Source organism: Humulus lupulus, chromosome 3 (genome assembly GCF_963169125.1).
Source record: "Humulus lupulus chromosome 3, drHumLupu1.1, whole genome shotgun sequence".
Lineage (NCBI taxonomy): Eukaryota > Viridiplantae > Streptophyta > Magnoliopsida > Rosales > Cannabaceae > Humulus > Humulus lupulus.
Window position 1 is genome coordinate 40955708 of NC_084795.1, and position 15800 is coordinate 40971507.

At 34.0% G+C, this 15800-nt stretch overlaps 3 protein-coding genes and 1 pseudogene across 3 annotated transcripts; 1 reads left to right on the forward strand and 3 right to left on the reverse strand.

Annotated features, from left to right (window-relative positions):
• Positions 1-1510: 1510 nt before the first annotated feature.
• On the reverse strand, positions 1511-1607 carry LOC133828420 (small nucleolar RNA Z266; annotated as a pseudogene).
• A 5346-nt stretch (positions 1608-6953) lies between these two features.
• Positions 6954-8405, reverse strand: LOC133824002 (uncharacterized). Its single transcript, XM_062256863.1, has one exon. The coding sequence runs from the start codon at positions 8403-8405 to the stop codon at positions 6954-6956; it is 1452 nt and encodes a 483-aa protein (XP_062112847.1).
• Positions 8406-8449: 44 nt separating this feature from the next.
• On the reverse strand, positions 8450-9964 carry LOC133824003 (uncharacterized). The gene has a single exon (XM_062256864.1). The coding sequence runs from the start codon at positions 9962-9964 to the stop codon at positions 8450-8452; it is 1515 nt and encodes a 504-aa protein (XP_062112848.1).
• A 2745-nt stretch (positions 9965-12709) lies between these two features.
• On the forward strand, positions 12710-15377 carry LOC133821075 (uncharacterized). The gene is made up of 2 exons (XM_062253585.1): positions 12710-13086; positions 14468-15377. The coding sequence occupies exons 1-2, from the start codon at positions 12782-12784 to the stop codon at positions 14949-14951; spliced, it is 789 nt and encodes a 262-aa protein (XP_062109569.1). The 5' UTR covers positions 12710-12781; the 3' UTR covers positions 14952-15377.
• Positions 15378-15800: the final 423 nt, after the last annotated feature.

The window sequence follows — 15800 nt, forward strand, 5'->3', positions numbered from 1 at the left end:
TCTTGGGGTTAGCAATTATAAGCTAACACTTGGGAAGTAAGGTTCATAGTGTGTTTATTGTTATCGAGGTGTAGTTCGGGTATAGTAATTTCAAAGGTATTCCTATTCTTAGTTCCTTTATGCACTACAAGAAAAACTGCTTTTGATAACACCAAAAATGTGTTATCAAAACATACCATAACACTTTTTGATGTGTTAAGATCGACTATGTTATCGTAGGTCAGGGTACTTTACATAACACTTTATCATTGTTATACTGATGTGTTATAATACTGTCAACGATAACACACTTTCTGTATTATTTTAATAATTAGATAAGTGTTTAATTATATTATTTATAGTCGATTATATAACACATTTCAATACTTATAAATTTGTGTTATACTACACTTTAGTATAACACATTTTTTGTGTTATACTACACTTTAGTATAACACATTATTTGTGTTATATAATGAATTTTGCATAACAAAATTCTTTACATAAAAAGTGTTATTGTAATAGATATTATAACACAATTTTCGTATTATTTTAATATTTAGATAAGTTTAAATTCTCATTATATATTCATTTATATAACACTAATTTATTCTATTATATTTTAATTTTTTTATATAATTAAAATTAGCTTTCTAATATATACTAGCATCATCAAATGAACTTGATTTTCAAATAACAAAAAGTAAAAACATTCAACATTGTATTAACAATCCACAAATTAGTTTAAAACATTCAACACTGTCATCAACAACAAAATGTTCTTTAAGTATTCAAGTAGTCTTAAATATTCAACATATTGAAAAGTTAGTACTTTCAGCACAAAATATTCTACAGCTGCCCAACACAAAGCTTTCAAAATTAAGTATCATTTTCTCCTCCAATTGATGGAGAAAGAGACATTTTTCTCCTGCAATAGCAGATAAAATGTAAGGTATATGCTTTAAAAAATTAAATAATATGAATCAAATAATAAAATTGTATACAATATAAGACCTAAGCAAGCAATACCAGATGAACATACTTCAAAATTCAAAATAATGCTATCACACAGTGAATAGATACATATTACAGTAAACAAGCATTAACATTTTCAGGTTAAAGGGGCCTCAATTTCACCCTAAAGACATCTCTGGTTCAGGTGCTTAATTACTGAGACAACATGTTAAAAGTTTGGGAGATTTGAGTTACAAAAGCATTTAGAATGATACTATTATTTCTAGGGTAGATCCATCGAATCTCATATCTCATTTAAAGGAGAGGTGTAATAGAATATGGAGCTCAAACAGGTACTAAACTCTAGACCTTAAGTTATTTGGGCACTAACAAGTAATTACAAAACAGTGATACATATTCGCAGTCAATTATGCTGATATAGTACAGTGTAGTGTTTACTAACATAGTTCAACTTATTACATAGGAACCTAGATAAACTAAAATAACTTACATCTGACTCATTGAGATACTCCCTATAGCTCTAATGTATAGACATTTATATGGCGAGGATGGTTGTGACAGGCTTGTGTCAGACAATTCAAATGCCTCAAAGTTGAGTTCAATAAAGAGTTCTCCTTTCACGCATCTAATTGATTCGTCATTCTTGCCCAATCCATTACAAAATTACCAAAACCAATACAAAAAAACCATTCCAAAACATATATATAATAGCAAAAAAGCTACCAGACTAGAGTAACAAGGGATATCTCCAGAAGTAACATAAATAAAATGGAAAGAATTAAAAAAAAAAATACAAACACATACATGCTATGCCAGGGAAGTGTTTGTGACCAACTAAGACCAGAAACTTAATATAGGTGTTGCGGTAAACAAGTCAGACAATTCAAATGCCTCAAATGTTTTGAGTTCATGAAAGGAGTTTTTGTCCTCCTTTTCACACATATATTTTAAAGAAGGAAAAGGAATATGAGAAAGAGACTAAAATAGAGAGAATGAGAGTGAAATGCAAAAACAAAATAGAGATGGAAAAAGAGACTTCCTGGACATGATTCACCTGACAAGCTCCATGACTGATAATTTTCTGAGTCCATACTATTAGGATGATCTTTATGAGCTTTTGGCCTATCTGGTGGATCCTACACAATATGTAATATTCAATCAATATTCAAACAATTTATCACTTCAATTTATATAAATCTTGAAATTGAATTATTGGTATTATCAATGGCTTTCGTCCCTTCAACTGAGGGTGGTCAAAAGCTGGTTGTTGATGAGACAAAACACAATCTATAATATCACCATCTGGACTCTGAAATCACCAAACATTCAAAGGAGGAAATTTGGTATTATTATAGTCAAATTTAAAGAAAAACTGAGTAAAAACAGGGAAAGTGTGAGTGAGAAAAAGAATTATATAAGCTAGATAGATCTTCTATAAACCAGAAGAAACTACCATCAATTTACACAGTTTAACAAGACAAATGGGGAAAGAAATTACACAATGGTCAGTAAGTAGATGAGTTTTAATTAATTTAACTGGCACCAATAACTAATTATCCCCATTTGATAAAGCCACACTAATTTTGTTGTAGTACTATTTTACTCCTATCTAAATTTTGACACCTAACACCTCATATAAAGTTTCAATCATTTTATTTTGCAAAATTTAGCTATATATATAATATGTGTGTGAGAGAGAGGATCAACACCTTGTTATTTACCCAATATAAAGAAAAGAAGGAATTAAGAAAAATGTGCATCAGTACTGTTGGGCTATGTTCCACATGCACTTATGGGGGAAGAGGGATATATATGTATGTATATAATATAACATCTAAACATATGCCTTGTTGGCTGGTCTTTATTTTAACATAGAGTATTTTAGAAGGCAAAATGCAACATGACATATGGAGGAAGAGGTTGAAAAGAATGCTCATGTTGTCAAAGCCATGAGTTACACTCTAAAAACTTTTATGTTGAAGATACTTCAGGTTACCCTCAAATCTAAAGAATTCAAAGTTTGTCACAAGTATCTATTATCGACAAAAAAAATCCAATTTAAATTCAGTAGTTATCAAATGTTTTCACTGCCATAATCATAGCTGCCACTAAAGCTGTGGAAGAGGCTCTTTGGTAAGGGTGTATTATGAACCTCTCAAGAGTTAGTTATGTAAGCTAATTCAGTGAGTGACAAAGAACTAGTGTAATCTGTTGAGATCTAAGTCCAAGGAGCACCCAGAAATTTAAGCAAGCGTGTGAGGTAAAGATGGTATCAGAATGTAAAAATGTATTCATGTAAGTTTTAAAGAGAGATAATAAGGCTTTAATATACAAAACAACTAGAACAAAGTTAACAGGACAATTAGGAACCGCGTATCACAAACTCAGGTTCCCTCTATGCAGTCATTTTATGGCTAAATAACTTTTTGCAAAGTATGTATCCATATTTTTTGAATAGTTCATATGTACATATTTTGTGTGCAAAGAGTTATTTAATCATAATATTCAATGAAAATTCAATAATAGGATAAATTCATAGCTGAACCTTCATTACAAAATATACATAATTTTTCCTTGTTTGTATTTTCTCTTAATATATATACTTAAGAGTAAAATAGGGTTCTAATCAAATAGTAATATTTAAAACTTATATGGTGCTCATTCGAAGGCAAAGATGGATGAGTATTTGGCTAGGGACCCTTATCCTAAGTCATAACTTGTGGCTAATGTTTTATCGGGACTTGATTATGATTATCTAACTGTAGTGGTTCAAGTTGAAGCTAGATTTAGCACTTCCTGGCAGGAATTACAAGACATTTTGCTGAGTTTTGATAGCAAACTCGAGCGACTACAGGCCATAAATGCAGCAAACAAAGTTGTAGCACCACCACAAAGTCCAACAGCAAACATAGCCACAAAATATCCAGGCTATGGGCAGAGGTCAGAGTTATGGTGAGCAACAAAATAGCAATAGATATGACAACAATGGAGGAAACAGAGGTGGAGGAAATCGTGCTAGAGGAAGAGGAAGGTTTGGTGGTTTGAGACCCACTTGTCAGATTTGTGGAAAGTTTGGACACTCTGCTGTAGCATGTTACAATAGGTTTGATGAATCCTATACTGGGAATGAAACAAATGGAGCTAAAAATCAACACAACGGAAATCACTCGGCTTTTACGGCATCACCAAAAGTAATCAACAATGATGCATGGTTTATGGATAGTGGAGCAAGCAATCATACAACCTTGAATGTGGATAATTTGTCTCAAAAATCAAAATATGATGGTAAGAAAATGCTAACTATAGGTGATGGAAATAAAATTCCCATATCTCATTCTGGTAGTATCTCATCCTCATATTTAAGCAAAAATGCACACCTCACAAGTAGTAGAAAGATAAAGATATACTTATTTAAAGTGACATGCATAAAAGAAGAGTAAGTAAACTACTAAATCTTACAATGGAAGCTCCTCTCTTAAATACCAACCTCTTCTCCCTCAGTCAAAATAAAAACATGTACTTTGTGAGAATGGATTTTGTTAGACATACCCTAACTTGGAAGACTGCTCCTAATGTAGTTCTACTTGTTGGGACCCACGTATGTGGTCAGTGGTACAGACTCAGCAACATTTTTTGTATCATCAGTGGTGCGTTCAACAGCTTCAGTGGTGTGTCCAGAAGCTTCTTTTTTTAGCTTGTGGTTGTTATATGCAGCTATGCCTGCTATGGCTACATAAAAAAATATTCACAATGAATATCTTTGTTACTGTAACATTCTAGCGCCATTTAACTTCACTAGAGTTTCTTTCGATAAAGCATATTTATATATATAGACATATATTTGTCTAATGTACAGGGGCCTATTATGAACAAGATCAGACAAGGCTGGGGAAGCAAGAGAGGGAAAGATAAGGGTGAAAAAAATTTGTCAAGCCACGAAGGACCTTATTCTTGATTTCTTTAAAATAGATATAACACTTCTGGTTGTTTCAGGGAGACAAAATATTTCAATCTCATAACATGTTATAATACATACTTTGACTCTGAATTCAATAGTACCCAGAGTTTTATTTGAATTAAATCTGCCATTATTTTTATTATTTACCAAAGAAATGAGACAGGAGCTATGGAGTGGAGCTTGTTATCAGTGGAAAAGAGAAAGCATTATGAACTAGAACCATGTATATATTAGTTTACATCCCCCTTTACCCTTTTATTTCTTATCTAATTCTTTACTTCATATTTAAATTTACAATTTTGTGTTTGGTCAATATTGAAACCACTCTAGAAATTGCAATATCAAGTGATCCACGGTTGTAAGAGCTTGGCTGAAGAAAAGAGACAAATGAGAGATATTAAAGGACAAATTTTTATGACTATAGAATGCCTGCTATTACCAAAACCGTTTTTTTTAGCAAAGCTATGGCCCTTGCTAGTAAGAAAGATATAGCAGCCTTTCAAAAATTATCTCTTACTGAGGTAAACCTTATAAACAATACTTTAACTTGATATTATAGTATTAAACTTTATAATTTAAGAAAAAGAATAGTATTTTTTTTTGTCATTAGGGTGAAAATTTCATGTCCCACTGTCTCTCAACTCTCTGCCACCTCTATTGATCATTATTTTCTACATTTTCTCAAGAATAAAAGTGTGTTTAAAACTAACAAAAACCATATTGATCTATTCCCTTTCCTTTTGCTAGAATTTGTACCCTTTTCTTTTGTATTTTTTCCAACTGAGTTCTTTAGAAAAGCATATTAAAATATTAACATTCAAAACCACCATCACACTCACACAGTTAATGCATAAAAATAAAACAAAATGACTTACATTAAACCAAGCATATCACGCTATTGCTTCATATAGCCACCTAGTATCAGCCCTGTCCAAACAAAACATAAACCTTCACAAAATGATTATGCCTATTTTATCAAATACAATTATGTAAAAATAGGTCCATGCTACTCCAGCTCAAGTCACCAGTATAATTCTTGCATATATCATGACAAATTAATAACAAAATAAGATGCTTTAGAAAACTGAACTAACGATTTATTTATATATATAAAACTGAAACTATAAGCGTAGAAGAACACAGGGACGTTAAGGCTTTGGGGTGCTAAAGAGGGAAAGGGGAAAATCAAAAATAGGGTTTTATGAAACAATATCACAAACACACACTGTTAGAATCAAGAACATACTCTGTAGACGATTGGAACATCGAAGACAAAGCCGAACGATTGGAAATGTCAAAAAGCCGAAGTTGTACTCAGAACAATGGACTGACTTTGGAGACATCGTAGGCGAAGATGAACGGAGGAGTCGAACAATGATTAACTTTTGGCGAAGATTGCGAATGAACACAGAAGTCGATCCCAGTAGTTATAGGCGAATGAACGGAGAAGTCGATCCCAGAAGCTATAGGCAAAGATGAACAGAGAAGAGGAGTCATTCTCAGACTTAGTCAAACAATGTAAATAAAAAGAATTAGGATAAAAATATAACTTTTACAAGTTATAGCGTAGCGCGGGCTCCCAAAATTATACTGCCGTTTTTTTTTACTTTGCCACATATATATATCATAATACTTTTTCATTAGTATTATATTCATATGTTTTTTTTTTGATGAATAAGCCATTGTATTACTCAAAAAACAAACCAATACAGCCACCACTTGTACACCCAATACATATACAATAACCCACAGCACTCAACCGGGTTAACAGACCAGACCAATCATCCCTGATATTTGACTATTACAGATCAAAGCAACCTGGTAAAAAAAACTCTGTCTTTCCTAGAAGCTTTACAAGGAAATACACTAAGCAATCGAAATTTACAATCACTTTGAATTCTACTAACTGTATGATGCACTTGCCACAACTTTTGATTCCAAAGCACATCATTTCTTACTCTCCAAAGATGGTACACTGTCGCAGCAAGACAGGAGAAGAATATACTTTTATATGTACTCGATACATGCTTGGCATGAGAAATCAATGCAGGAGCATGTGGAGATTGATGGACTGTGCATTCCAATGAAGCCAGCCTTTGATAGCCTCTAAACACCTCTTGCTGTATGTACACTTGAAAAAGAGATGGTCTATGTCTTCATTCTCTGCTCCACACAGCAAACAAACCAGATCAATATTAGAATTATATCTAGCTATTCGATTCTTTATGTGCAGACGTTCCCACATGACTAACCACATGATAAATCGATGTTTGGGAGAGATAAATCTATCCCAAAAAAATTTCCTCCATGGGACACGGACTTCAGGAGAAACCAGCAGATTTACACCAAGTTTTATATGATATCTCTGTGATAAGAATGAATCAGAAGAGATTTTTGCTTTAAGGCAATCCTTCACAGCTACTAAGCGCTTCCAGTACCAACTACAATCAGAGGGACACTTGTAATCCCACCAATTCTTATCCATCAGATAAACACTATTAATCCACTTGGCAAACAGGTTATCTTTCTTTTTGGCAATTGCCCAAACATACTTTCCCATGGCAGCTAAATTCCAATCATGTAATCGCCGAAAGCCCAGTCCACCAGCCGCCCTTGATGAGCAAGTATACTCCCAAGCAATCAATCCTGGTATATGGGAGTCTGAGATACCTTTCCAAAGAAAAGCCCTACAAATTGCTTCAACATCTTTAATCAATTTCTTTGGTAGAATCATTATCTGAGCCCAATATGAATGAATTGAGATGAGGACTGAATTGATCAAGGTCACTCTCCCCATATAAGATAGATTCCGAGTGCTCCAAGAACGAATCCTACTAGTCATCTTCTCCAAGATGCATTGACAATCTGCTGCAGAAATTCGTTTAGAGCATATAGGTATCCCGAGGTACCTGAAAGGCAGGTGACTTCGAGTGAATCCAGAAGCTGCCAGCACCCTATCTACAATAGCATCAGATATTCCATGACAGTAGATAGCAGTTTTCTCAGCATTAGGAAGCAAACTCGAAGAAGAAGAGAACAACTTCAAACCCCTCAACATAAGCATTATTGAGACAAAATCTCCATTGCAAAAGATAAGGAGGTCGTCCGCAAAACATAAGTGATTCAACTTCAGATTTGAACATTTATTATGGTACTTGAATCCAGGTAATGACCCCACCTTTCTCATAATTCGGGACAAGTACTCCAACCCAAGCACAAACAACAAGGGGGAGATGGGATCTCCTTGTCTAAGTCCTCTTTTTGATGCAAAGAACCCTTGTAAAGAGCCATTGAGAAGCAAGGGAAATTTGGGAGTTGTTACACATGCCATTATTAAATCTGAAAAAGATTGAGGAAACTCAAAAGCCTTGAGCATCTCTTCAATGAACCCCCATTCTATTGTGTCATAAGCTTTCCTTAAGTCAATTTTTATCATACAGCTAGGTTTGCAATTGCTCCGCCCATATAATCTCACCAAATCCTGACAAACCATGATATTATGGGCAATATATCTTCCATGTACAAAACCCCCTGGTTCTAAGCAATTAAATCAGGCAAAATTTGTCTCAATCTCACGCAAATCACTTTCGATGCAGCCTTATATATCACATTGCAACACGAGATAGACCGAAAATCACTCACACTTCGCGGACAACTGCTCTTAGGAATAAGAGTAATGGTAGTTGTATTAATTGCCTTAAGAATTTTTCCTGATCTCAAAAAGGACAGAACAGCAGATACCACATCTGAACCAACCAATTCCCAATTATCTTGATAGAAACAACTTCCAAAACCATCTGGACCTGGAGCCTTCAAACCAGGGATAGAGAAAATAGCTTCTTTGATCTCCTGAGTTGTGTACTCGGTTTCAAGTCTGCTGGAATGCACCTCAGAAACTTTTGGCCCAAGGTTGATTATACAATTCTTCACCCGATGTCTGTTCTGCATCTCAGATCCAAGGAGGTGATGATAGTACTGTAAAAAAGCTTCCTGAACAGTAAGAGGAGTATCACACCAGACCCCCTGCGCATCCTCTATTGAAAAAATTATGTTATGAATTCTCCTTGCCCTCAGTGAAGCATGGAATATTGCTGTGTTTTCATCTCCATTTTTAGCCCAAGAAACTTTTGCTTTCTGAGCTAAGAAGAGAGAATAAGCCTTGTATACTTTAGCATATTTGTCCCGAGCCACTTGTTCCTCATTCTGTAAACGAGAGTTTTGGGGATCTTTATTCACTGCTTCCTGCAAAACCACCAATTCCTCCTTTGCTATCATTTCTGCTTTGTGAATCTCATGAAAACCTTCCTTATTAATGCACTTAAGAATTTTTTTTAAGCGTTTAAGTTTTACTGTCAGCTTATACATCTCCGTGCCTTCAACTCCTTCCTGCCAACTCTTAGCAATTCGCTCATCAAAATCATCTGCATCCTTCCACATTCGAAAATATCGAAATGGTTTCCTGCCACTAATCACATCCTGATAAAGAGAGACCAATATGGGGTTGTGATCAAAGCATCCCTCAGGTAAAAAGTTAGCCTCCGAATACTGAAAGCAATCTGTCCATTGAGGATTAACTAAGGCTCTATCTAGCTTAGAGAAAACTCGATCCTCTGGCTTTTGCTTATTATTCCAGGTATAAAAAATCCCAGAGTATTTCAGGTCTTCCAAGTTACACTTTTCCACACAATCTCGAAAATCTTGAGTAGGACTTTTAGTAGATCCTTTTCCCACTCTTTCATTGCTAAATAGAATATCATTAAAATCCCCCATAACTATCCAAGGCCCCTGAATTTGCATTGAAATCTCTTCCAAGTCCATCCAAAGCTGGGCTCTCTTCTTATCTTCATTAAATCCATACACAAATGTAACCTCAAATCTGTCTTGTTTCTGTCTTGGGTGCACAACACAGTGGATTACTTGAGCTGTACATAAGCTAATATTAACAGTAAACAAACTTGGCAGCCATGCAACAACTATCCTCGCTTTATCAAGCCAAGGATTATTATTTGTAAAACACCAATTCGAAAAAAGATTAGAGTATAGAGAACCCATGTTTTTATTCTTAACCTTCGTCTCAAGGAGACTCACTAGCCCAGCTCTTCTTGAACAAATCAATTGCTTGATTTCTCGATGTTTTTGATGGCTATTGATCCCCTTAACATTCCAACACAATATCTTATCCATTAGAAGTAGAGGGATCTCCCCCCTCTTCCCTAAGACACATTAAAGTCTCCTGCTCCTGACTATTCAGTATATCAAACCTATTAGCCACCTTAGTCTTAACTGGAATAACTTCTTTTTCTATTCCTTTCCCTTTCTCAACTCTTTGAAAACCCTCCTTATCTACACTTGGTACCAATTTCTCCATGTTATTCACTTTTACTTTAGGCACCCATTGTTGCTTCTCTGCTTCTTTCTCTGTGAGCTTCTTCCTACACTGCTTAGTCTCATGCCCCAAACTGGAACAGCTATAACAAACAAGAGGTAGCCATTCATATTTCACTTCCAACTCAATATCCCGATCGAACTCATCTGTAAATGAAATTGAGTTAGGGAATTCCTGAGCAAACTCAACCTCTATTAGCACACGAGGATGCAGCAATCTATCCCTGTGCTTGGTTATATTATCAACTTGTAGAGGTTTACCAATCTGCCCAACTATCTTGAATAAGGATTTCTCCCCCCAATACTTGATGTCCAGACCCTGTAATTGAATCCAAGTCGGCACACTAGTAATGTCATCCTTAGAGAAATCATCTATCGGGTTCCAAGGTTTCATAACCACTGGTTTCCGATCAAAGAAAATGTATCCTCCCTGTAAGACCTGATCTCTCTGCTCCATATTCTGGAATCTAATGATAAAGATCCCCTTAGCAATCAAACCCACCTTAACCACAGCCTCTTTCCACATTCTTCTTGCAAAACCATCAAGTATATGTAATGGCAGATTGACTCCCATTACAAAACAGACTATTGATGGCTGCCAGTAGCTTACCTCTTCAGCAATATCATCAAAACTAATTTTCACCTTAGGGGTAGGATCTCGCTGCAGAACACCATCATTTCCAGATATATTCAGACAATCACCTTGGGTCTTCGACTGCCCCATACCATTTTCACAATCAATAGATCCTTGAACATCCCCCAGCTCAGTTGAAGGTCCAGCAAAACAGTGTTCCAAATTCTTAACAATATTAGAACGCAAGATTGGAGGAGAGATTTTCTTACCCAAACTTACATCCTGTGCCGTGCGGTTCGCTATCGTTACCCAATCAGAGAAGTTTTGTCGAATTTCACTTCGTTTTCTGAACAACTCCTCCGTCTCTTCTGGAGAGTATAGATTTTCCACCCATTGTTCGTCCGGCTCCTTCTCATTATCAACTTCCAACTCTTTTACTCCCAGTACGTCATCCATTGATCTCGTTTTAATGATCCTATCCGAAGAAGATGGACCAGTTTTCTTAGGTTTCGGCTTCGATTTGGTTTTTTCGGCTGCCTTCGCTCCTTTCGCCATAGCTTCGGTGTAGACACCGAAGGAGAGAGAGAGAGAAAGAAAAACCTTCCAACACTTGAACTTGCCTCCTACGTGTTACCTATTATATTCATATGTTATGAAAAGGGGTGTTTGGTGTAGTGAGTGAAAAAAAAGGATTAAGGGACTTAGGAAAGTTTTGTTAGAATAAAGTTTGGTTTGTATGGTTTATATGCTTATGGTATAATTGAGCCTAAAATTTCTTTCTCATCTACCTATACCCAAGCTGGACATTATAAACTTTGAAAGACCTTTTGATTCTTGAGCACATGTTGTTTACATTAGTGGAGAGTAGTAAGTAATGCAAGCTTATGGGATAAGGAAATTGGTTGATTGTCATGAAAAAAAATTAGCAAGTATAAATTGATTCAATTACATGTTATTTAGTGATCATTAATTAGGTAAGCATACATTTTAATAGATTTGAGTAAGTTAGAGAAGCATTTTGATTGAATTTTTGGATTATTGTGAATGGCTGGAGTTTCTGAGAATTATATGAGCATGGAATTCATAATTTTGAGGCTTGAGTTGTTATTGTTGACTTGATTCGTGTGTTAGTTGGTTTTAGGTTTTAGTTGAGTTTGTGTTCTTTGCTCGAGAGCAAGCAAATGTTATGTTTGGAGGAGTTTGATAGACGAGTTTTAGGCTCGCTTTAGTGTGTATTTTTAGATAATGTTTTAAGTATTCAGTTTGTTTTGTGCAATTTTACGCTTATTTTTGTGTTATTTTAGGTTCTGAAGGTTTTGGAATGTATTGGAGTTGAAATGGGTTCGGAAACTTGATAAAAGGACAGAAACGCGATTGCAGGGAGTACCTAGCGCGACCACACTGATAGAGGTGCAGGCTAATCTAGTGGAGTAGCACAACCGTGGTGGAGAAAAACTATTAAATGCATTATATATATATAATATATATATATATAAATACCATTTGGAATTAATTTATTCTTTATATTTTGAAATGGAAGGAATTAGTTTATTCGATAAGTATTTAAACATCACTTTCCGGAGGGTTATCTTTTTGACTTTCCAAACTGCAATTATGTAATTTGTATATATGAATAGTATCTTCAACCTTCACATGGGATGGATAGTCAGTTTGAATGTAGAGTATATAATATTAACGAGTGTCAACTGGCCAGCTAGCTAGGTACTTGCAAATTGAGAGTCTTAAATAACAAGTAATAATAATATATAACTAAAATAGTAAAGAAAGACCAATTGACATAGATTATTCAACTTTTCATTATGGCATTTTTTTTTTAAAAGAAAAGTCATCAAAGACATTGAGATAAGAGAGAAGACGATCAGGGCTAAAACTCTTATCTAGAGAGGAAAATGTACGTAACAAGGGCTCTGTCCCTGTATACAAGGCACAGGGAAGCACTGTCGTTGGCGCCCCCTGAAGGTCCAAATTCTGGTTATCTGGTAATCTATGATGGATTAGAGTATGAGAGTTCCACCAGCTGCTGTGGATTGTGCAACAACAACATCGACATCTCCCACTTGCCTTTCCCACAGAACAAAGTTATCAACATTAGTGACAGCGACTTCTCTCGAGGTTTCGTTTTCATTCCAGTTCTCAATCAACCGCTATCCTCCAATCGCTACTACGCAATAGAGTCTCACGGCCCCAATAAAGGGTATGTACGTATGAATATTTATCCGTTTTTTCAAGATCAACAAATTAATTTTGACTCATCATATATACATTTTTTTTAGTTTATCTATATTTACATTTGACTATATTCTGAAATATTGAAATAGTTTAACAAGAATCTAATTTGGGCAACAATTTTTTTTAAACAAAATTTTAAAAAATAATAATTGTCTAGATATATTTCATTATTATTTATTTTTATTGCTTATAACAGAGTGTATGTATTATTTTTTTTTTAATATATATATTTTAGTCTGTTAAGTTTTAGGTGAATATCAGTCTTTTGTCACAAAAACAAAAACAAAAATAAATAAATAAATAAAAATATATCAGTCTTATTTATATTTTTAAAAGTTTTAAAAAATAAGCCTCTATAAATACATCTCTATTTTCTTTCTCTCCACACCTATTTCTAAAAAAAACTTCTCATAAATTTTTAAAATTTCTTTCCGCACATATTCTAGTTATTTTTAAAAAAATTATCCATATTACTAAATATATTAATTTTATTTTTCCACCAATATATTATTGAAAAAAAATAAAACAACACTCTTAATTTAAAATAATAAATATAAACAACACTCTTAATCACAATTTTTAACTATATTTTCTAAACTCAAAATTAGAATAAATATAAACATAATATCTCATTGTAACTCAAAATCATAATATTCAATTTTTATGCTTGTAAAAACTAATGTAATTTTTTTTTTAAATATACATAAGTAATATATTAAATTTTTTGGAGGTGAGCTCAAAATTATAATTTAACTATTTCTTAGTACTCTATAAAGACATTTATGTATATTTATTACTAAAATAAAATATTTAATTATAAATTATTAATTTTTTTTGTCAGGGATTATAAATTATTAATCAAAGTAGAGAAAAAAGATGGCGCGTCAATTATCATTTCCTTTAAAGAGTAATCTTTTTTTAACAAAGATTTCTAAAATTAACATTACATCCAATTTTGGTAAAAAAAAAGTTCAATAAGACATTTAATTTTCGTTTTACTATAATTAATATATTTTTAAATTAAATTATTATATATTTTGTTTGTTTGTGGTAATATTTTTTTATTTGTTGAGACTACTTAAAATATGTTTTTTTAAATCTCATTACACTTTATTTTAGTTTTATTTTCAAAAATAAAAATATTATAAATTAATTAAAATTATATCAGTGGTAATAAAACATGATTATTTTTTAAATAAAAAAACATAATATTAAAGAATTCTGACAAAAACAAAAATAAGACGATGTAGGGATAACCTATGGGCTGGTCTCTCGAGCCTTCTTTTTTTGGTATGCGGAAGGCATTAGTTATATTATTAATTGACATTTAATTATTATATATGTAGGAAGGCAATCAAATGCTCGAAAAAAATAGATATGGGTACATCTTGTTTCGGCAGACCATATGTTCAAGACGTTAATTCAGTGTCATTAGATCCCTTGAACACTTATCAACAAATTGAGATAATTAACCAAAAGAATCATTGTGGTTTCACAGCCAAGTCTATTACTGATGGATTTCCCCCTGAAATGCTAAGGTTTAAGTATTGGACCGCTCAAATGGAAACTCCAAAGTACTACCAACTAAACCACCAAGCTCAAGGTCTAAACTCTTCTCTTCGCACCATTCTTCCCTCATTAAATTTCCCGCTGTCTAGCGATTCTTCTGCGCCTGTCGTCGTCGGAAAATGGTATTGTCCTTTCATGTTCGTGGAAGAGGTTATGAAGCTAAAAGATCAGGTGGAGACATCCATGTTCTATGAAATGACACTTGAGCAAAGATGGGTTAGGGTTTTCGAGTGTGACAATATTGGAAACCACAAGAAATAGGTGTTAGTGAATGTTGTCGTTGAAACGGAAGATGTTCGTGTTATGGGGAGGAAAGCTAATTGGGATGACAAACATGTGTATAATAATGTGGTGTGGTTTTGGAGTGATGAGAATATAGAGGAAAAAGATCATAGAATTGGATTGAATATGGCTATTGTTGAAAGAATGAAGTGGGAGCAGAAGCGGGTTGGATGGATTAGTGGGGATGAAAGAAAAGGGATTGTAGAGAGAGCTGAGGAGTTTCATGGAGAAGCTCATGACTGGACTAAGTTTGGTTGTTATGTTTTGGTGGAGAGATTTGTTTTGAAAAGAATGGGTGGGAGCCTTCTCTTGACCTATGATTTCAAGCACACCCACCAGATTAGATGCAAATGGGAATGAAAACAATTCTTTGAAAGAATTCCCAATATGTAATTTTTCTTTTTTCTTTTTTGACAAAAAAAACTATGATTACATATATTTGCAAGGGAAACTCTTTCCCAATAATCTATTTGGTCTTTATAATAAGTAACGAAATATATGTTTTCAAGTAATTTACCAGTAAAGACCGTTAATAATTGATTAAACAATGTAATTAGGCTGCTAATTATTTCTGTTATGATAGTGTGCTGGTGCACGCACTACTAAATGTAGGACAATTCTGTTATAGCCTTTTTGCTTGAATTTGTTGTATTGTGGTCCCATTTTGTAGGCCTTGTGCCATCCGTCCCCTGCTTTTGCCCTGTATTGTGACCTTTCACTATATAATGAATTATTCTCTCTCAGCCTCCTTTTTTAGCTGAGTTTTCCCTATTGGTGCGTTTGGCACTTTCCAAACTAAGACACATGCTAAAAAGTTTCATGTGCCAC